Here is a 22,211-nt window from a genome sequence, read left to right as displayed (position 1 = left end):
CACGCCTCTCCTTTACTCATACTCATCTCTCGCGCACATCCACCCAGCCTCTCTCCCTCACTCGAACTGTTCTGCATCCCGGCGCATCATCACCGCTTCGAGGAGAGCGTGACTGTCTTCTTATAGACTACCGCAACCTCTGCAGCTCCCTACCTGACACACTCCCGTTTCATAGAGATCCGTCTGCCATGGGCTCCAAGGGGGAGGAGGTGGCGGTCGATGTGCCGTCGAAGGACCCGCAGAAGGATGCCACCATCAATGAGAAGAAAAAGAAGGAGAACGAACACAAGATGAGTGAGGAGGACATGCGCATCAAGGAGGAGGTGGAGCTGCTTGTGACGCGCGCCGCAGACAGCGACGTCGACATCGCCAAGATCGCGGTGGAGCGCCTGGTGGATCTGCTTCGAACGAGCAGCAGCGGCAGTCTGGCGGCTGTGCCACCACCACTGAAGCACGTGCGCGCCTTGTATCCGGAGCTGGAGGCGGCGCTCAAGAGTTCTCAGAACCCATCTGTTTCGCGCCGCCTGCACGACCTCCTCTCCTTCATCTCCATGACGCTGGAGCCCAACAACGGCGGCCGCACACTACTGGAGCATAAACTGAAGGGCACAAAGAACGACCTGGCGCAGTGGGGCCACGAGTACCTCCGCTTTCTCGCCGGCGCTATCGGTGAGGAGTGGCGCGAGCGGCCCAACAGCAAGGAATCGACCGAGCACCTAAACGGCTTCGTGGACCAGATCGTCTCCTACATGCTGGCACACCAAGACGAAGCGACGGCGATCGACTTACTGATGGAGATCGACGGCGTCACGCGCATTTTGCCCCTTGTCGAGGCGTCGAACTACAAGCGCATTGCAAACTATATCGCGGCAATCAGCAAGTACCTGACTCGCCCCTCGGACAGTGAGGCGCTGCGCACGGTGTACGACATCTACAAGAAGATGCAAGCCTACCCAGATGCCGCGCTCACCGCCCTCAGGCTGAACGACCGCGACCTCGTTGCGGAACTATTCAGCGAGTGCAAAAGCAAGCCGGAGCGTCTGCAGATGGCGCTGCTGTGTGCCAGGCAGAAATGCTTCCTTGACCTGGATAGCGAGGAGGACGAGCTGCTGCAAGACGCGAATGGCAATATGAGTCTCTCGCAGCTCTACCGCCACACGGCGCAGGAGTTCGACTCCATGGCGCCTAAGACTCTGGAGGAGGTGTTCAAGATGTCCCCGGATGAGAAGAGCGGTCCGAAAGATCTGCAGAACAACTTGGTCTGCGCGTTTGTGAGTGGACTGGCCAACTGCGGCTACGGCACAGACAAGTTCCTCTCCGACACCCCAGCCTTCTTTTTCGATCAGCGCGAGGACCGCATCATTTCCACCACGGCTGCCCTCGGCCTGCTGCACCTGTGGGACCACACGGAGGGCCTGCAGCAGATCGACAAGTACTTCTATTCTGAGAGCACCTACGTGAAGGCTGGCGCGTGCCTCGCTTCTGGCATCGTCATGTGTGGCGTGAAGAATCCTTTTGACCCCGCGCTAGGGCTGCTCTCGGAGCAGATCAACACGCGAGAGACAGAGGTGGCTATTGGTGCGATTCTCGGCCTCGGCTACGCCTACGCCGGAACGCGCAAGGAGGACGTCAAGGAGCTTCTCATCCCGTTGCTGGCGGACTCGGAGCAGAAACTCTTGGTGCAATGCATGGCGGCTTACGCCCTCGCCACCGTGTTCGTGGCCTCTGCCGATGAGGACATCTCCGAGACGATGATGAACTGCCTAATGGAGGTGCCGGAGAACAAGCTGAAGGAGCCATATGTGCGGTATCTGATCCTGGCGCTCGGCTGCATGTTCCTGGGTCGCCAGGAGGCCGCGGACACCCTTCTCGACGCCACGCGCGCGCTGCCGGTGGCCATTCAGCGCTACACGGAGATCGTGGTGCGCAGCTGCGCCTTTGCAGCCACGGGCAACGTCGTCGTCATCCAGAGCCTCTTCCACGTCATTGCTGAGAACGACGAGGCGCCGGAGAATGACGAGGAGAAGAACGACGACGAGTCAAGGGAGGGCAACGCGAGCGAGGAGGCAGCAGCGAAGCCGGAGGAGGAGAAGACGGCGCCACTGAATCACAAGGCGGCGGCTGTGCTCGGTATCGGTCTCGTGGCGGTCGGCGAGGACCTCGGGATGGAGATGACCAAGCGGGCCATCATTCACTCGCTGCTGGCGGATACCGTTAGCAAAGGCAAGGATCCCATGTCAGGGCGGTGCGCAGTGCCCCTGGTCTACGCCCTCCTCTCTGCTGGCAACCCCAACATGCCGGTTGTGGAGACGCTGAACCGACTCGCCCACGACTCGGACCTGCCGACGGCCACCAACGCCATTACGGCGATGGGCATCGTCGCGGCTGGAAGCAACAACGCCCGCGTCGCCACGAAGCTGCACAGCCTCTCCTCTTATTATCAGAAACCCATTTTTGCCGGGGCAACCTTTGCGGTGCGCCTGGCCGAAGGTTTCTGCGCGATGGGTAAGGGCCACCTTACCCTCTCCTGCCTGCAGAATGACAGCAATGTGGTGAACATGACGGCACTGATGGGTGTGCTGAGCCTGCTCCACAGCTCTCTGGATCTGTCAAACACGCTGCTTGGTGAATGCCACTACATGTTCTACGCCATTACCCCTTCCATTAGCCCACGCATGATGATGGCCGTCAATGAGAACATGGAGCCTGTGGACTCGGTGTTGGTGCGTGTCGGTCTGCCGGTGGACACGGTGGCCCTGCCGGGCAATCCGAAAACCATCACCGGCTTTCAAACTCAAAAAACACCGGTGCTTCTCAGCGCGACAGACAAGGTGGAATGCGCTGACGTCAAGTACGTGCCTGTTGGGACGGTGCTGGAGGGTATTTGCGTCGTCAAGGAGCGGCCTCAGGCGGAGTAGAGCTTGTGTGCATTGCACGGCAGCACTCAACGGACCTTCCGTAACTCTGCTCTTCTCTCTCGGTGCCCCTAGGTGGTTGTTGTCGTGGGCCTTTGTCTTATGAGGTGCACGCAAGCGAGCACGCTTCGGCATGCGGCGGAGAGGCTCGGGCGCGCCCCCTCTACGTCGGCGAGGGTGGAAATGGAAAAGCAGAGGAGCAGGCGTCGGTGCGCGTGTGACACTCGCCCGTCCGTCCTTTTTCGAAAGAGGGAAAGTGTTGTTGTGTGTGTGTGTGTGGAGGGGGTGGGGGCAGTGCCGTTCCTCCCACCTGAACTTATAGGGGTCGATGACGCCGTCGAGCGGCCGCACTTCCCTGCTCGACGAGCGCTTTTTGTTTCTTTGTTTTGGCCGACTGGGACGGATCCCTGCGTGTGGGCGTGATTGCCTCCATCATGCCGCTGCGTGCGTGCGGTTGTGTGTCTCGCCGATTGATGTATCGCCGGCGGGTGGTTTCCTCTTTTTCGAATTTTATTACTATTTTCATGTTTTCAAGGCATCTATGTCAGGCGGTGGTGTGTGCCGGAGGTGTGCGCTAAGACTGAGATGAAGTGCAATAACGCAAAGGAGCATAGACCCCACCCCCTCCGGGCTACATGCTTTGATGGCCAGGAAGGTGCGTGGGTGTCGCACTGTTGGCGCACGAGATGCATCTGCATGGGCAGGTGTTTCCCCTCGCTGTGGCGCGCGTTGGGCATGACCCAGGTATGCCTCCCTCCCTTTCGCCGTTGGTGAAGCGCAGCGAGCAGGCGCAGATTCAATGTCTCGATGCGCTTGTCTTCTCGCCCTCTCCTCCTCGGGAGGTGGGCTAGGAGGTTACGGCTTTGCTTCTCGCGCATTCGGACTCGTGCACATTTTGTGATGTCTTTGGGAACTCCCAACCCGCACACGGACTGTGCCTCCTGTCTGTGTGCGTAGTGTCTACCACGACGCTGTCGCGCCGGTCCTTTCCCACCGGGTGCGATATTCCACCTCACGCAGAGCAGCACGCCGGCACGCGGGGTCGTGGTTCGTGCCTAGCTCTGCCGTGGCTGCTCCTTAAACTACTTTCTGCTATCATTTCCTTCGCTATCTTTCTCCGTAGGCGACATTCGCGGCGGCCCACACGCCGTGGAATGCAGCACGCGAGTTCTCTCCAACGGGTGAACGCACCAAACGTAAAAAAAAGGGCAGGCGGGTTGCGGCATCAGGCGCGCGTAGACAAACGCCCAGACCAGCACACCCAAATCGTCCGCTTTCGGCATCAGAAGAATCATCTTCGGCGGATCCCTCTTCTCTACCCATCTCACTTTTCCTCTGACACGCGACTGTCTCTTTCTGTGCTCTACTGTTGTGCGACGCGGTGTGCGTCTTTCACTTCCGCCCGCTCTGACTCACGTCTTCCTCATCCTCTGCCCCGCTCCAGGAGGCCGTGCCTTCGGTGTGCTCGGCTGCAGACGGATCAACAGCACAGCTTTCACGCCGCGAAAGGGCGGCGCGCGCAAGAGCATAAGTGTGTGACGTACTCCCTTCTCGCTGTTTCTTTTGCTTTAGCGAGCCCTCAAAACTGTATATCTCATTTGTCCAGTAGCCCACACACGTCTGTGTGGGCGTGATTTGCGGCCCATCTTTGCGTGTCTTCTTCGCCTCCCTCCCTCCCTCGCCCGCTCGCTATCTTGTGTCCGCGTGCTTGAGCGTGGCTCGACTTGAACTTGACGCCGCCGCGTGGGCTTGCGACCCCCCTCTCCCGCTTCGCTTTTTTCCCTTTTGCTTGCTGTCGCTGCTGTTTTTCTCTTCTGCTTATTGTGCTTTCCGAACACTGCACCCCTCCTCCCTTCCCCTCCGTGAGGGGCGTCGCCTCAGCCCGGTGTCCAGGGTCTAGTAGCGCCCCACTCACTGTGGGAGAAAGCCAAGCAGCCGCTATCCTTGCCATATGCCGGACCAGTTCTGGTGGTCACAGGGCCGAGTGCCCACGACGTGGGGAAGTCAGATGCACCGCTGCTGATGTCGGCGGCCATGCCCTGGATGGCGCTGCGTCGGTGCGCCCCGCGACAGGGAACACAGGCTCACGCCATCCACACGATAGGCGAGGTGTCGACGTGACTGGAACGTATATGGCGGCCGGCCCCTCGCACTGCGTGCTGGTGTGTGACGCCTGAGTGCCACCGTGAGGGAGATGCACCAGGTGGGGACCGGCATAGTGGGGGTGGGTAGAGTTTATCTTTATGGAGCAGGGGCCGTGCTCTCCGATGACCAGGTCGGCGCATCGCTGTGGGGCGTGTGCACGGCTGCTTTGCAGCCGCGCGATGGGCCCGGTGACAGGCCGATGGGTCGCGCGGCGTTTGGCTTGATGCTCTGTGGCAGTGTACGGACACGTTGGAAAAGCAAACCTAATACATGGATACCATTCTTCTCACCTATGCCCCTCCCCTCTCTCTCTTTCCGATTCGTTCTGGCAGTGTGTGCCGCGCGCTGTGTGTTGCTCCTCCACCGAGCAGCGAGCAGTTGTGCTACCTTAGTGCATTTCCTTCACATTTTGTTTTGCTTTCTCTCTGTCATAGTATTTTTGTGCGCCGCTTGCTCCATCCCTCCCCCTCGAACCTACTCATATTGCGTTGGGCCGACTGCCGTTGCTGGCAAGAGTTGTGTGTGTGTGCGCAACGCCTCTGTTCGGTGCGGTCCAACAAGTCCTTCCCGACTTTCCGCCCTTTGTTGTTTTTTTTTGTGCTCCCGCTCTTGACTGTCCCAGCGATTCCTTGCGGCTTGCAGGGGATATAACATCGGCAATGAGCACCGACAATGACATTGAGCGCCAGATCATGATGGAGATGGAGGCAGAGATCAGTCGATCGCAGGGGAATCGTCGCGATCCTTACACCAACCCGCCGCCCTTTGAACTCAGCTTTATCGAGGACGATCCCATGGAGGCGGCCCGGAAGGCAGAGGTGGACCGGATTCAGCGTGAAATCGAAGAGCGCCTCCGCCGAAAGCAGCAGCAGAAGCAGCGTGACTCTCTGGAGCTATCACCGAACTGCCCGGCCAATGAAGGTGAAATGAGTGCTGTCTACGACTCTTTACAGCAGCCCCAGAACGCTTCCTGGCCCGTTGGAGCCCATGATCGTCACGTGGTTCGCGCGTCGCTTAGCAGTGAGTCGGAGAACCGCGAGAAGGCGGAAGAAGCATCACGTCTTCGCGATGACGAGGCAGCAATGACGAGGAGAGAGACAGACGAGGAAGCCCGAATTGATATGGAGGTGCAGGTGAGAAGAAGTGCCGAGATTCAAGCGCTACGCGAAGCTGAGGAGCAGGCCCGTCGCGAAGCTGAGGAGCAGGCCCGTCGCGTGGCTGAGGAGCAGGCCCGTCGCGAAGCTGAGGAGCAGGCGCGCCGCGAAGCTGAGGAGCAGGCGCGTCGCGTGGCTGAGGAGCAGGCCCGTCGCGAAGCTGAGGAGCAGGCGCGTCGCGTGGCTGAGGAGCAGGCCCGTCGCGTGGCTGAGGAGCAGGCGCGCCGCGAAGCTGAGGAGCAGGCGCGTCGCGTGGCTGAGGAGCAGGCCCGTCGCGTGGCTGAGGAGCAGGCCCGTCTCGTGGCTGAGGAGCAGGCCCGTCGCGAAGCTGAGGAGCAGGCGCGCCGCGAAGCTGAGGAGCAGGCGCGTCGCGTGGCTGAGGAGCAGGCGCGTCGCGTGGCTGAGGAGCAGGCGCGTCGCGTGGCTGAGGAGCAGGCGCGCCGCGAAGCTGAGGAGCAGGCCCGTCGCGTGGCTGAGGAGCAGGCCCGTCGCGAAGCTGAGGAGCAGGCGCGTCGCGTGGCTGAGGAGCAGGCCCGTCGCGTGGCTGAGGAGCAGGCGCGCCGCGAAGCTGAGGAGCAGGCGCGTCGCGTGGCTGAGGAGCAGGCCCGTCGCGTGGCTGAGGAGCAGGCGCGTCGCGAAGCTGAGGAGCAGGCCCGTCGCGAAGCTGAGGAGCAGGCGCGTCGCGAAGCTGAGGAGCAGGCTGGTGGTCTGGAGGAGGTTCTTCGTGAGGCGCGCGCCGTGGTCATGGGAGAGTTCTCAGAGAAACTGAAGCAGCACAGCGCTGTTGCCGCTTTCGTGAGTGATACTGATGAGAAGCCGGTGAACTCCGCGAGCGCGACGCACAGAGGCGACGCCCGCTGGCAGAATGAATACACGGAGCAGGGGGGCACCGGTGCAGATGCTGAGGAGGAGCACGGGGTGCAGCAGCATGACTCGCGGTGTTGCCGTTACCGAACGAGCAGTCCGTCCGTGAGCGACCGCGACATGCGAAGCGAGAGAAGCACAAACTCTAAAGACTCTGCCTCCGAGACGGTTAGCCGGTACTCTTTGTCTACCCTGGAAGCCATCCGGAATGACAACGGCATCCTCTCTCGGACGGAGGAAGAAGTCTACTACGTGCCGCGCGTAACGAAAGAGGCGCCGTTTGAGAGTTTTGAGGAGGCTCTGTCCGCGGAGCTGAAAGCACACGGGCTCACAGAGGATGCGATCCGGCGCAGCTGCATTGAAGTGCACCGATACGGGACCATCCGCGAGTCCGGCAAGTGCTTGTTTCCTCCGAGAGAGGTCACGGGGGAGGTGCCGGCGCACGGGAAGGTGCAGCTGGGTTTCTTCTCAGCCAAGCAGACGATCATCGCCCTCCAGCGTCCACTTCGGAAGCCGAACGCAGACCGCGAGCGACCATGTGAACCGGGCGAGCGCTCGCTGAGCACCCTCAAGTGCTACTTCGAGTCTGAGGTGCTGAGTGATCACACCCTGACGGTGGACGACGAGGATTACCCGCACAACGCTCCCACGGAGCGCCTGCTGACAAAGGCGCAACTGATGAGAGGCGACAATGCCATGGTACGGAAGGCTGTCTCGCAGATTTCGTACGGCGACCCGATCCAGGTGTGGGAGCGCGCGCAGCAGAACAGCACGGCGGCGGATGAAGCGGCGACCGAGTCGACGGCAGCGAACTTGTGGGTAAGCGATATCGACACCCGCAAACCCGTTCCCGCAATGCGCACCTTTACCGGAGGCTTTGTGTACTGCATCAAGGCGACGAAGATCAGCAACCGAGTGATAGAGCTGCATGGAGCAAGCACCGATCCTCTCGTCATCGCAGCCGCGCTGTACAGCTGGACAGAGCGGCAGAAGGTAAAGGTCTCCGAAACGTTCTACTTCGATTCCGAGCTGGACATCTTCTACCCTCAAAAGGAGCGCAGCGAGCTCGCCAAGAAGAATCAGGTTGTCGCCTTTGTGCCGAACGAGTTCAAGGGAACGCTGCACCTCGTGATGCGTGTGTACCGACCCTGCTGCGAGGAGTACGACACCTACGTTGATTTGTACAGTCGCGCAGACCGCTACAAGCAGATCCACGTTGCACCTATGAAGCAGGAGACGTTGCTGCTGACTCAAGTGTCCGACGTGCTGGAGGAGCTAGGCTGGAACTCGGTTCCGCTCCAGGACGAGGCAAACCACCTGCTTCCGAGGGTTGCCGTCGATCGCCTTTACCGCAAGGCCTTCTCTAACGAAGACGTGTTCAAGGTAATGAAGGACGAGCGCTGGCGCGGAGCTCAGAAGGCGCTGCCGGTGGACATGGTCTTCTCCATCTCAGATCTGAGCAGGCACGAAGTGGCGTTTCCCTCCGACCACCCAGAGACGCCGCCGGAGGAGAACGAGTCGAAGGTAAGTCTGCTAGACCCTGACTTGCCGGGCGCTCGCCCGGTCATCTACCGTTACTCGCCGTGCTGCATCCCCATCCTCAACTCCGGTTACTTCACGACATATAACAACGTGTACTATTTCTCCGTGTCTAGGCTGAAGGTGATGTACGCCGGCTTCGTCCGCAGCATCCCTGCTTCGCATCACACTTACGTCTTTCAGCTTTGTGTGAAGGACAAGGACGACGGACTCTCGGAGGAGGGCGCGATCAGGTGCATCTACGGGCGCGGGCTGTCGAACCTGTCGATGGAGACGACGGCGTGGTCGTCCTCGGTACACAACTCGAATGACATGGTGCTTAGCGACGAGTTCAAGCTGCAGCTGCCGCTAAACCTCTCCGACCGCCACCACATCTTCATGACCCTCTACGCCACATGCCAGAGGAAAATGCCACCGACGCCTGGGCAGCCACGTATGTTTAAAATCGGCTACGCCGCTGTGCCACTGATGATGAACGGCGTTGTGCAGGTGCGCGACAGCATCGACATCAAGTTTGTTTCGTATGACCAGGCAGCCGTCGCGGCCGCGGGCGGGTATCTGACGAGCTTTGCTGAGGCCCCCGTGAACTTCCTGCTCAATAACGGCGAGGGCGTTGTCAAGGCTTCGAGTCAGACCAAGACAACGGTTCACGCATCCAACCGCGTCATTGCATCTGTCTTCCAGCAGTGCCCGTCCTCGATTGCAGAGATGAGGAAGAACGACAAGGTGCTCGATGAGTGCGGCGCGCTGCAGAAGCTGCCTGCGATGGAGGTCGACCCGCATCGTAACGTGATCAGTCTCATTGCGCAGCTTCCGTTGGCAGAGATTCTGGCCTTCTACCCTTTCCTCACCGCGTACGCCTTCTCCCTCATCGGCTCCGGCTCGGCGACGGTGTCGCTGGCTAACCGCATTCACATGCTCGACGTCCTTTTAGGGATTACTTCCAAGGCGCAGCAGTACGACACATCAGCGCACACGATTCGTCGACGCCACAACAGCGAAGGTCTGACACCGCAAGTGTTCGCCAAGACGAGCGTTGGAAGTATACTGTACCACTTCCTGTCCAATGACACCCTCTACGAAGGCGCCAAGTGTGAGTACAAGCGTCGCCTCTACAGTGGCATGGTCGAGGCATGGCTGAACCTACTTAAGATGGTAGCGCAGCAGCCAAACGGTATCGGAGCCGACTCAGCGAAGGAAAAGAGCGGCACTTCCGCGCCTTCTTCCTCACCTGCTAGCCCTGCTAGTCTTGCCCGTGGCAGCAAGGCCCCGCCGCCGGCTCGCAGTATCCTGCGTGAGATGAGCAATCTGTCGTGGTTTCTCTTTGACACAATTCTGCGGTCCATGTACCTCTGGGGAGCCGAGAACCCGACAGTGCCCCGCCAGGAGCTCTTCCACTCGTCTTTTTACACCGCCGTGGCGGAGCTCTGCATTGTGGCGCTGTCTCAGCTGTCAACATTCGATGAGAGTCAGCTTGTGCGCCACGTCGCCATCTTTGTGCGCAGCCTGATGCACTACGCCGACCGTGGCCGCGTGCTGATGATCTACGAGCGCATCGCTGCTTACTTCGAGGAGGACGGCAACTTTGAGAGCCTCACCAACTTCCTCAAGTACGTGCTGGAGGACCCGGATGCGATTTACCTGCTGCTGCCCTCCGCCGGAGCGGCCCGCCCCGTCTTCCTCACGCGCATTGTTGTTCACTCGTTCACCATTCTCATGATCAACCCGAACCGTGTGACGCGATCGATCGCCACCGACGTGCTGTACTCATTTCTGCGTCGCCTCGCCAACGACTCAAGCACTCCCAGCGAGAATCTCACCTGCATCGCGGCACAGCTGTTCGCCCTGGTGCGCAACCTAGGCCCGCACTGGAAGGCCATTACGCAGCCTAACGACAAGATACCGATTGAGGTGTTTCAGCGTGACAAGCAGCAGCTGTCCATGACATGCTTGTGGATTCTCTACTACACGCCCCGCAGCACGTTCCGGCAATGGCTGCAGGAAGAGGTGGACGGAAAGGTGATCGCTGGCATGATGCAGATTGTGGCCGAGTCGCAGTCGACCTTCCGCTACACCGCCGCCCCCGCTTCCTCGAGTGCCGCCGGCCCCGTCGCGGGCGTTGCAAAGGACGCGGCAAACGAGGAGGTGGAGGAGAGGCGGGCGTGGGAGGCGCGCAGCACAACCTTTGTGACTGCAATCGGAACGCAAATGTGCAGCCTCTTCTTGAACGAGATTCCGAGTATATTGCGCACTGTGCGCGACAACAACCCTAACGCCGCCGTGTTCCCGTTCTTTGTCATGCTGGAGTCCGTTCTCAACCTGGGAAACTCCACCATATCCCTGCAAATGAGCTCCGCTGTGATGCACGAGGTGGTGTGCAAGCTGTTCCCGGAGATCATCAGCCGCAAGGCGAGGATGGGGAACGGCATGGTCCTGCTCACCTTCCGTCTCATGAGCAGCTGCTGCCAGTATGTTCGCTCCTCGGCCAGCTGCACGTTCCTGCTGATGAGCCAGGCCTTCTTCTCCTGGAAGAACTCTCTGTCCAAGATCAGGTCGCTGACTGCCAACGCGCTCGTCTCTGTGGCCGAGTCGCGCGTGAGGGACCTGCGCCTTGCTGGGCGCTTCATCGAGTTTCAGTTTGACGAGCTGATTGAGAGGGCCAAGGTGGAGGAGGCAAACTACACGGCGCCGTCGTGCGACTTCGCCTCTCGCTACGAGGACGACTCGAACGCGCCTGGCGGTGATGCGCAGATGAAGTACAGGCAAAAGGTCGAGGGCCAGGTTATGAGCGTGCAGCGCAATCTCCCCATCTCGCGCTACTTGCTGGAGAAGTCGAACGTGCCAGACCAACAGCCACCACGCTTCTCTAGCGACTTTACCGCCATGACGGCGACGGTGCTCAGCCTCTTCGACGATGTCTTGCGTCTGCAGATGGACGACTCAATGAAGTTCAAGGAAGCGAGGGCGACGGCGTATTTTGAGGTCTTTCGAAACTTCCTACGGCAGAACGCGCTAAAGGAAGCCCTAAAGTGGCTCTACCGCCTGCACGACGCACACAGGGCAAACAGCGACTACCTGGAGGCTGGCATGGTGCTGGTGTTCATTGCTGCCCTGTGCTTCCGCGTCACGGAGGTGTTCTACTTTGTCAAAGGGAAAGACTCGAAGGGGGCCCGCATGCCGTTTGAGGTTCTCTCGCACGTGTTCTGGCACGACTACGTGCGCATCCTACCCGAGGTGGATGCGCTGCTTCCCGCAGACACGGTGTACGCAATTGTGTCGGAGCTGTACACATGCCCCGACGACATGTGCTTCTCCATGGAGGGCCAGGTGAAGGCGCTGAAGGAGGCGGCCGAGTTTCAGGACAAAGGCCAGTACTACGAGTACTCGCTGCAGACAATAGACATTGCGAACAAGTACCTGATGGCGGTCAGCGACTTCAAAGGATCGTCGGTGGTGCACATGGCCATGTCCACCTGGTGTACCGCCATTGCAGAGCCCAAGTCGAAGCGGCACAACAGTCGCTACTTCTTCCTGTGGGCACGCATGGAACGCCACACTTTGCCCAAGTCGCGCAAGGAGCTGCATGAGGACGCGAACGACAGTAAGGTAGGCGAGAAGCCGCGCGGGCTGCCAAACGGCAACCCGATCCGCCGCATCTACAAGATGTCCACCGCCACCACGCTGGAAGAGTTCAAGAACTACGCGAGGTCGTACGTGGAGTCGCTCTTCTTTGACACATCGCTGGTGCTGCTGACAGACGACTTGACAGAGACCTTGCCGGCCCTGCCGGAGCCGGACTCGAAGCGCAAGCGCGTTGCTGCCGTGCACCGTCAACCAAATCATTGCCTTGTGACAGTGAGCGAGGCGCAGCCGTACTTCGCCAAGGGCACTCGCGTGCCCCCTGACGGCTTCGACCGGTCTATGCACATCAGCTACTTTGAGAATACCGTGAACGTCGGCAGCCGCGACGAGGTTTCGGACGGTCGCAAGCTGGACCTTATGACGCAGCGCATGAGCGTGAACACTTACGAACTGGAGCGCTCCTTTCCCTCCACGACGTCGGCCATCGACATTGCGAAGACGCATCAGGTAGTTCTCAACCCGTTCGAGACTGCAGAGGAGATGCTGAACAGCCGTCGCGAGGCCATGAACCAAGCCCCCGTCAACGATGCCTTGATCACAGTAATCCGCAAAGCCCTCTCACCAAAGGAGCTGCCGCCCGGTGCGTACATGAAGGAGGTGATCGCGGTCATGGGAGACCACCCTGAGGTGATTCATGCTGTGCGGGCGCTCAGCACTCTCGCTCGTGCAAAGCTGGAGGCCTGCGAGAAGATGGAGGCCATGTCCAAGAACCCTGAAGACTACGCGCTAGTGCTGAAGGCGGTGACCGATATCGAGTGCTGTTTGGTGGCTATGCAGCATCCCGACGAGAATGACCACGCTAGCAGCAGCGGCATGTAGAAAGGGCTGCGGCGGTAAGCTGTGTATACGCCCTGCTTTGGCTTCTGCTTTGGCGCCCGCGACGTGTGTGCGGAGGGGGATGCGCATTGTCCTTGTTGCATGTTTTTTTTCCTCTAATCGTCATGCGTAGGCCGCGGACGAACCGTGAGGCGATCTGTCGTGTAATGGATGCGCCTGTGCGCGTCTTGTCATCTTCACCTGTTGCGCCCAAACGTGCGCTGATGATGAAATCATCTCTTTCGTGCGCTGTCTCCAGCCTCACGTCGGCTCTCTTTCTCTTCTTTTTTTTTTGGGGAGGGGGGGCTCTTCCGACGCGTGCTTCGCACTCAAAGGGCCATGCTGTGCCTGAGCTTAGCAGATGGCTCTATCCACCACTCCGACTCCCTGCTCAACGCGCGGTGCCGTTGTGCTGCGGGCACCGCAGGAGTATTCCCATCCGTGTGCCTGTGTGCGAGCCAATGTGTATGTGTCTTTTTTAGCGTATTTTTGACCACCAGCAACTAGCTTAGCAAACAACGAAAAAGGACCACCATTCGAGCACAGAAAGGGGAGCCTGGCGCCCATTTCATTCGCGTTCTGTCTTGCCGGCGGGGGCTGCAGTGACAGGCACTTCGTGTTATGTCTGTGCTAAGCTGTGTTTGTTTTCCCCTCGTCTCTCCTGCTTGCGCACCTTTTCGTTTCTGTGACTCTCTTCCTCTACCTCCCTTGCACATCCGCATGTGTGTTGTTATTGCGATTGTTGTTCGTCCGCGCCCGCGGCGTTTTCTCCTCCATTTTTCGTTGCTGAGGCTTCGTTGTTTTGTGTCTCTCACACCTTCGTGCGTCCTAATCACGACAACTCAACTCCCGCACGACGGGTGATAACAGCGGAGGTGTGGTTTCGCCGTTAAGGTGAGCGCTCAAACGTGATCGCTGCCGTTACACGACCTCTTAACCACGCCGCGACACTCGCTGCCCCGGCAAGGACGAAGCGTGCTTGGGTGGTATCACGTACCCGTCCCGGCTCGCGCGCGCTCCGGTGCATTCCTATGCCCGCAGACAAGTCGCTCTGGAAAGCAGCCGGTGCTGGTTAACCGTGCCAGTGCTACCTTCTTATGCGGTTGAACGATGGCCTGTGGTAGCTGCTGCCGGCTTGGCGTGCAAGCGAAGATGGAGCGATGCTGCTTTAGCTGGTGCTGTGCTCGATGCTAGCGGCTCACATAGGAATTCTCTGTCATCCTCCGTGCGCGCTCGATCTTCTCTTTTGTCTCTGTGCCTCCATGTGTCAACAATTCTTTTGCGTCTCACCCTTTATTTCCGCCCTTTTCCCTTCGACGCGGTGGCGGGCCGGCGGGGAGGGCGGTACACCCCCTACATTACTTTATCGAAACAAGGTACACTCGCCCGCAGCGCTGCTGCTGTGGCGCTACATTGCTGGAGGATCGACATGTCGGACCCCTGCGAGTTCAAGAATCAGGTCACCGGCGAGGTGGCTATCCTGTCTCAATGGAAGAAAGAAACCGCACACGAAGACACCGCAACACAGACGTCTAAGCTGAAGGTCAAAAGCCACGAATCGCAGACGGACATCAGCTGCTTCCAGGCGTCCGACCAACTAGACAAGGGCATCGGAACGGAGCGGCGATCGTTTCAAGCGTCTCTAGAGGGACTGCAGTACGTCTACAACGGGGTTCCCCACGATAAGGCGAAGCTCTCCACCTTTCTGGAGGAGTCCATGAACCAGTTACTGGCGGTTCTGCACCGCAATGCCACGAGCAGCATCTTCGATCACTACTCCCCTGCCTGGTCGCGCAAGAACACCGCACTTTCTGTTCTCTATACGCTCACGTCGCCTGCTGTCCAAGAGGACAACTTGGAGGCGTTGGGGGTGACGTGGAACACTCATGGTAACATCGTGGCTGCTGCCTACGGCCTCATGGAGACCTCGGGCTGGTGCTACAAGAAGGGCTACGTATGTGTGTGGAACCTGGCACGGCCGGACCTGAGGGAGAGCCGTCCGCATAACACCCTGGAGACGGAGACCGGCGCCACCTCCATCGCCTTCCACCCCACAGACCCGTGCATGCTGGCCGTTGGCACCTACAGCGGTGAGGTTGTCGTGTTTGCAAACGTGACAGAGAACTTTCCAGGAAAGTACACCTCTTCGGCATCGGAGGTTGCGCACACCGAGCCAGTTACGGTGCTGCAGTGGGTGAAGAATCCACAGGAGTCCCGGCATCATCATCAGTATGTTTTGTGCTCAGCGAGCCAGAGTGGACTCATCATCCAGTGGAGTCCGGCGAACAAGCTGGCCAAGCCGATCGCCGCGTACAGCGTGCGGAGCCGCCGCCACCTCTCTGTCGGCATTACAGCACTCACCTATGGCGGTGTACAAACTCAGCGCGGCAGTTACCTCCCCGCGTTGGACGGAGTCCTTCTCGTGGGTCTGGAGAACGGTGAGGTGGGCCGCGGTCGCACATGGCCACTGCCTATCGAGACGAACTCCCAGGCGCCACCGACAATCATCCCTCTTGAACTGGACTGGCTGGAGAGCCACTGTGGCCCACTGCAGTCACTCAGCGCCTCGCCCTTCTTCCGACACCTGTTCTTGACCACTTCCTCGGACTGCAGCGCGCGCCTGTACTCGGACCTCGAGCGCTCTCCGCTCCTCACCCTCGAGTCGTCGGAGGAGACGAAAGGATATCTGTACGACGGCCGATTCAGCCCGTTCCGGCCCTCAGTCGTGGCAGTGGTCTCACGTAGGTCACTTTTGCACGTTTACGATCTCGAGAGGGACCAGCTCAAGCCAGCGTACACGGCCGCGGTGTCGGCCGACGGAGCAGGAGTGCTGACCGTGGCCTTCAACTCCACCGCAGCCGAGTGGCTGGCCACTGGCGATGCGCGCGGCGTAGTACAAGTTTGGCGCCTACCCACAGAACTGTCACAGGTCACCGAGCTCGAGCGTGCAGCTCTTCGCTCCAGCCAGCCCACCTGTGACAGCACGAAGGAGGTGCAGGACTCGGCCGCTATCCTAGACTTGTTCGGGTCTCGTGTGTAGATGTATGCCAACGCCGTTGCACTTGTTCGTTTTACGGCCTTTTTTTTGCTCCTTTAGCTCTTTCTTGTGAAGTCCCCGCCAGAGCCTTCAACTCCGCATGCTTATGCTAGGAGGCGTCCGACCGGGTGCTGTGACCAATATGCTGTCCGCGATACCGAGTACCGTTCGAGGCTCAGAGCACACCGCGTTTTGCGCAATGGTCTTGTACGCAATGAGCTGATTACGCGCGCATCTCCCATCGCACTGGATCGGCTCCTCACCTGTCGGGTGTGCACGGCTGCCTCTCCCACTGTGCCCCTTTAGGAGGTCAAGCCTAGAGATCAGAGTGCGCTAGCACATGTCTCTCTGCGAGCCCCTTCCGCTTGACACGCCCACGCCTGTGAGAGGCGTGCGGGCTTAGGGGAAGTCGGAGTGCCCTTGGTGCCACAAGCTCATAGCAGCGTCCCACCTGTCGCGGCGCACGCAGGCAAGCCATCCAGACACGCCCACCTCAAAAAAAAAATGGCACAAACGGAAATGTAAGATCAAAAAATAGCAAGCCCCTTCCCCAGACAACAGCATCGTCCTGAAACAAGCCCAAGGATGCAGGAATGCGAGCACTGTGCGCACGCGCTGCCATGCACAGCTGGCACGGTGTCTCACACCCAGACAAAGCATCTAGAGGTCGGAGGAGCACGAGTGGGGGAAGGAAAAGGTGCCAATATATCCACGCCAATCAATGACCCAGTGCATGTGCACGAAGCATGCAGCTTCTTCTGCATCTCACCGGCGGACTGATGAGGCATAGATGCCGGAAGCAGCACGAGACCCCCCCCCCCCAGTTGCACCATCGGATCCTCCAGACTGCGATGGAGTCCCCACACAAGGTTATGGGATTCCTCGGGGTGCACGGCCTCAAAGGGCCCTGGCCTGCGGCTGGCCAAGCCCCCTCCCTGAGGCCGTCCGGCATGTACCTTGGCCACCGCCTGTTACCCACCCGACTGACGTCGCCGCTTCCGCCCTCGAGCAGGAGCCTGAACGCGGCCCGCCTGGACCGAGACATGCTATTCACCCGGGTCTCCTTCTGGCGCCGATCGCGCCGCACGTACCCGAAGAAGGGACGAGGAAAGACAAGCAGAGTCCGCAGGATGCATGGCCCGATTCCGCGGCAGGACGGTTTATCCTAGACGACGGAGATATAGCCGCAGTGCCACAAGGGCCACTTGCGCTGTGGTTGTGTGCGCGTCTGCTTCCTGACCTGTTCGTGGTGGAGTAGGCAGACTGAGGGGGGTTTATTGTGAAGTTATGGGCTATTGCACTGATGTGTGGCAGTGCGTCTCGCTAGCTCTCACGCTCTTACAATCTCTCGAGGTCTCATGGAGCCTGTCATTGAGCTCACGTGTTTGCGTGCATGCCGCCGGATACAAACGTGCGCACGCAAACTGTGACTCCACACAAGACGAGGTGTCGCGGCGGGTGGCAGTCAAGCTCGGCTCCCGTTTGCCCATCGTTCTCTGTTGCCAGCTCACGTGCAGGGCCACTAGTACACACAAGCATAAGAGTGTGAGTGCAGGATGCCCGCCCAGCTTTCCTTTTCTTCGCCTATCCTTCCGGATCTTCCTCTAAGCTCGATTGCCTGCGGGTGTGCATGTGCGCACTGCGCCACAGCTCTTCTTGTAGGCAGCGAACCGCACCAGCAACGGTGAATCATGCGCAGCAATACACACGCACGGCACCGCGCGCAGTTGCAAGGGCCGTGTGGCCCTTTCCTCGCCATTTCCTCTCTTCACTCATCTCTTACGCTCTCGTTGTGCATCGGTGGTACACTATTCGTCTATTGGCCTGCGTGTTTTGGCGGGGGCGAGTGCTGGTGCGAGGGACGCCACGGACGACTGTGGCGTGAACCGCGGGCCTTGGAAGGAAAAGGAAGCTCAACCTCTTCGCTGACGTGTTTGCCTCGTCGCCTCGCTTTGCAGCTCTTTTCGGCGTCCTCATTTTCCGGACTCTTCATCTGAGCGGCGCCCTCGTGATTCTCACTTACACCCATCCTTCTGCGCATAGCTTGTACGTGTTTGCACGCCTGTGGCGGCCACCGTAGATCCTCTTCGAATACTCGCGCACTCTTCTTCGCCTCTCTGCGCAGATTCGCTCACATGGTGCTCCTGCGCCTCCGCGTCGCCGTGGTCGGTGAGCCGACTTCCGGCAAAACGGCATTTGTTCAGATGGTGCATAGCAACGGTACAGTATTCCCCAAGAACTATCTCATGACAATGGGGTGCGACTTTGTCGTAAAAGAGTTTGCGCTGGACGACGACAACACGGTCGAGGTGTCGCTCCTGGACGTGGCGGGGCAGCGGCTGTATGATCGCATGACATCTCACTATCTAGAGAGCGTGTCTGCCTTTATTCTCGTGTATGACGTGTCAAACAAGGCAACGTTCGAGTCGTGTCGAAAGTGGGTGACCAAGGCGCGGACTGCGAAGAAGGACATGATCGGCTTCCTTGTGGGGAACAAGATGGACCTCGCTGACAAGGCCGAGGTCACGGACAACCAAGCGGAGGTTTTTGCACGCGCTAATCAACTTACCTTTTTCAAGTGCTCTGCACTGCGCGGCACGGGCACGGTAGAGCCCGTAGAGAGGCTCTCGCGCATGTTCCTGGAGGAGTATCAGAAGAGACTGGCTCAGCTGTCACAGCTCAGCGCAAGCAAGTGACGGGCAGGCACCGCCTTCAGTGCATTGCTACACACACACACACACACACTACCTCATCGAGCCTTGCTTTTCCACTGCGATTGGAATTGGTAGGGTTGACAAGAGAGGTTTGTGCGGCGGCCAGCACTGCGGCGAGAGCCTACCACGCATCTAGATTCCCGCTTCTCGCTGAGGCCTTTCCCTGCAGGCATCAATCTCTCTTCTTCCTCGTGTGTGAGGATGCCGATGTGCAATACTGTAGACCGTTGAACACTTCCCGCGAAAGGTGGGCAGAAGAAACAGCGCACCCATTATGAATGATGGCCCTTTCCTTCAAGGTCCTACTCGAGGCATTCCATCGCGGTGCGGGGCATGCCGCGCGGAGGAGTGAAGTCTCTCTCACTCCCCGTGCCTCTCTGTCCGACAGTGTAGCTCCTCCCTTTTTTTTCTTTTTGTGGCGATGTGTCTTGCTGCCAAGAAACAGCGAGTACAGTCACCAAAAGCTTCCGCCCGCGAGACCCACTGGTCGAGTTTCTACCTTTCCAACTCCTCCCCCTTAGTTTTCGTTGCCCTACTCGTCTCTTGCTTCCCCCCTCACTTTTAGAGGCATGAACTGTGCACCCTGCAGACAGGCGCGCATCGCATGAGTCACAGCCCTTTCCTGACTGCTCTCTACGCGGATGTGCAGAGCCGGCTGCCTCTGTGGACCACTCAGTATGTAAAACCCGTCTCCGATGGCGCCTTCGTCGTCTCGAGTACGTGGACCGACGACAGCGGCGCTCAACTGCAGCGTCTCTTCATCGCTGTCGAGGCAAGCGACACTAACAACATCAGCGAGGCAGTATTGACGGAGTGGATAGCACTTGTGGAAGCATGGCAGACGGCACACAAGGAAGATGAGGTAAGCTGCTTTGTCGGCTTTGTGGACCTGGCCGGAACAGTGTCCTACTACAGGTGTGAGACTGCTGTGGCTGGCGTGTTGCGAAGCAAACCCGACGATCACTTGACTTGCCGTTGAGGTGGCTGCTTCTCCGAAAGGACTCCGCTGCGCGGCAGCCGTGGAAGGTAAAGAAAAACGCTCCACTGTAGAAGCACTGACACACGTGCAGCAGGTAAGCGCAGTATTAATGTGAAAGCACAACACAAGAAAGCGCTCGCGCAAAATCTTCTCCCTTTTCTGCCATTCACCGTGTTTTCAAAATCCTCTGCGTCGCCCCATGCGCGCAGCGGCGGGCTGTGGCAATGTTGGTCGTACGTTGAATCGCTCGCGCCCTGATCGCACGACTCTGTCTCTTCGTTTTTCGAATCACGCTCATTCGTCGCTTGCGCGCAGCCCCCTTCCCTACTCCGTCCATCCACCGTCTCCATTCTTTATCTCTCTCTTGTGTGAGCACGTGCTTCCATCAACGCTCGCGGTGGACGGCCCACAATCTGCGCGGTGTCGCCTGCTGTCACCGCCATCCGTTTCTGTGGTGTAATAAAAAGAAAGAAGAACGGCTCTTCGCAAAAAGTGCAAGTTGGACGCTTGACGCATTCCTCCCATCCTTGCCGTCATCTTTACATTTTCTTTTAGTTGCACCACCGCTGCACCGTTCTCCTCCCTTCCTTATACGCCCCTCCACAACTACACGGGGAGGCACGGCTATCCCTGCCAAAAGAGGCACACGCGTACACCTCCGCGCTCAGCTAGCATCGGCTCTACTTTTCCTGTTCATTCCCCTCTCTTTTCCATCTCCCCGAAAAGGCGCTGCGCTTCCTACGCTTCGGCATCCCACTGCCATTCCTTATGCACGAAATGGGGGACCCCAGCTGGCGCCGCGCCTGCGACCTGCTCGCAAAGCATTTGCAGTCGCTCGGGCAGAAGATAACGGCTATACGCCGTATCACCAATCGGCGCAGCTCCGTCGAGGAGATCAAGACGGAGCGCGAGGAGGTGAAGCGCATCACACGTGACGCCAACGCTACCGATGTGCAGGACATCCGCAAGATCGTAAAGTCATTTGAGCGGTTCATCTTACTGGACAAGAGTCTTAGCGACGAGGGCAAGAAGCTTGCCAAAGACGCTGAGATGGTTCTCAAGGACTACGAGAGGACCTGCAACGACTTCTACCGTAAGTGCATGCACGGCGAGTCTGCACGGGGCACTCATAGCAACCGTGCGCTTCGGGCATTCCGTGAGGCAAGCGAGGATGATGAGGAAAATGAAGGGCAGTCGCTGTTGAACACGGAGTCTCCGCAACGGGTGCAGTTTGAGCGTGACATGTACGAGGAGCTCATGCTAGAGCGACAGCGCGAGACAGGCGAGATTGCGGAGAACGTGCGCGACATCCATGAAATTTTCCAGCACATCAACGGAATGGTCAACGAGCAAGGGGAGCAGCTCGATATTGTGGAGAATAACCTCTCCTCCGCAGAGCGCGCCACCCGCAACGCCTCGCAGCACCTGCGCCGCGCGCAGCAGTATCAAGCAACGTCCTCCCGGAACAAGATACTCTTCATATGCATGATGATCATGCTTGCCATCGTTAGCATCGGTCTGCTCATGAACTGAGCCGACGAGCCAGCTCCGTTACCATCGCTGCATACGCGCTGTTGCCCTCCCCTTCCCGTCCCCGCTGACTCTCTCTGAGCTTTAGCGCCTCGACTGATTTCCGATACTTATTGCGTGTGTCAGCCTCTGCATTTTCGTTTATTATGCGTTATTGATCGCTGTCGCTGTGATTTGGGAGAAGGGACGCTGTTGCACGATTCACCCTTTCTTACCCGTGCCCGGCATTTCACCCTCTCTACGACCGCATGTGCCCTTGCTGCTGCTGTGGACATATGTGTATTGGGGATTGCCCTGCTTTCCCTTCTTCCAGTTTTGCATCCTCCCTCCCCCTCCGTGAGGGGCGTCGCCTCAGCCCGGTGTCCAGGGTCTAGTAGCGCCCCACTCACTGTGGGAGAAAGCCAAGCAGCCGCTATCCTTGCCATATGCCGGACCAGTTCTGGTGGTCACAGGGCCGAGTGCCCACGACGTGGGGAAGTCAGATGCACCGCTGCTGATGTCGGCGGCCATGCCCTGGATGGCGCTGCGTCGGTGCGCCCCGCGACAGGGAACACAGGCTCACGCCATCCACACGATAGGCGAGGTGTCGACGTGACTGGAACGTATATGGCGGCCGGCCCCTCGCACTGCGTGCTGGTGTGTGACGCCTGAGTGCCACCGTGAGGGAGATGCACCAGGTGGGGACCGGCATAGTGGGGGTGGGTAGAGTTTATCTTTATGGAGCAGGGGCCGTGCTCTCCGATGACCAGGTCGGCGCATCGCTGTGGGGCGTGTGCACGGCTGCTTTGCAGCCGCGCGATGGGCCCGGTGACAGGCCGATGGGTCGCGCGGCGTTTGGCTTGATGCTCTGTGGCAGTGTACGGACACGTTGGAAAG

General features: G+C 59.2%; 6 protein-coding genes across 6 annotated transcripts; all 6 read left to right on the top strand.

The window, feature by feature from the left end:
- Positions 1 to 188: 188 nt before the first annotated feature.
- Positions 189 to 2,918, top strand: LINJ_29_0120 (putative proteasome regulatory non-ATPase subunit; the record flags this gene model as incomplete). Its single annotated transcript, XM_001466481.1, has 1 exon — positions 189 to 2,918. One exon carries the CDS (start codon positions 189 to 191, stop codon positions 2,916 to 2,918), a length of 2,730 nt encoding a protein of 909 aa, XP_001466518.1.
- A 2,801-nt stretch (positions 2,919 to 5,719) lies between these two features.
- On the top strand, positions 5,720 to 13,078 carry LINJ_29_0110 (conserved hypothetical protein; the record flags this gene model as incomplete). The annotated part of the gene is made up of 1 exon (XM_001466480.1): positions 5,720 to 13,078. One exon carries the CDS (start codon positions 5,720 to 5,722, stop codon positions 13,076 to 13,078), a length of 7,359 nt encoding a protein of 2,452 aa, XP_001466517.1.
- A 1,426-nt stretch (positions 13,079 to 14,504) lies between these two features.
- On the top strand, positions 14,505 to 16,115 carry LINJ_29_0100 (conserved hypothetical protein; the record flags this gene model as incomplete). Its single annotated transcript, XM_001466479.1, has 1 exon — positions 14,505 to 16,115. One exon carries the CDS (start codon positions 14,505 to 14,507, stop codon positions 16,113 to 16,115), a length of 1,611 nt encoding a protein of 536 aa, XP_001466516.1.
- Positions 16,116 to 18,247: 2,132 nt separating this feature from the next.
- LINJ_29_0090 (putative ras-like small GTPases) lies at positions 18,248 to 18,808 on the top strand (the record flags this gene model as incomplete). Its single annotated transcript, XM_001466478.1, has 1 exon — positions 18,248 to 18,808. One exon carries the CDS (start codon positions 18,248 to 18,250, stop codon positions 18,806 to 18,808), a length of 561 nt encoding a protein of 186 aa, XP_001466515.1.
- Positions 18,809 to 19,430: 622 nt separating this feature from the next.
- LINJ_29_0080 (conserved hypothetical protein) lies at positions 19,431 to 19,805 on the top strand (the record flags this gene model as incomplete). The annotated part of the gene is made up of 1 exon (XM_001466477.1): positions 19,431 to 19,805. The coding sequence occupies one exon, from the start codon at positions 19,431 to 19,433 to the stop codon at positions 19,803 to 19,805; it is 375 nt and encodes a 124-aa protein (XP_001466514.1).
- A 768-nt stretch (positions 19,806 to 20,573) lies between these two features.
- On the top strand, positions 20,574 to 21,338 carry LINJ_29_0070 (QA-SNARE protein putative; the record flags this gene model as incomplete). Its single annotated transcript, XM_001466476.1, has 1 exon — positions 20,574 to 21,338. One exon carries the CDS (start codon positions 20,574 to 20,576, stop codon positions 21,336 to 21,338), a length of 765 nt encoding a protein of 254 aa, XP_001466513.1.
- Positions 21,339 to 22,211: the final 873 nt, after the last annotated feature.

The sequence above is a fragment of the Leishmania infantum genome, chromosome 29 (genome assembly GCF_000002875.2).
Source record: "Leishmania infantum JPCM5 genome chromosome 29".
Classification (NCBI taxonomy): Eukaryota; Euglenozoa; class Kinetoplastea; order Trypanosomatida; family Trypanosomatidae; genus Leishmania; species Leishmania infantum.
Note: the sequence above shows the minus strand (reverse complement) of the source record. Positions and strands in the feature narration are given on the sequence as shown.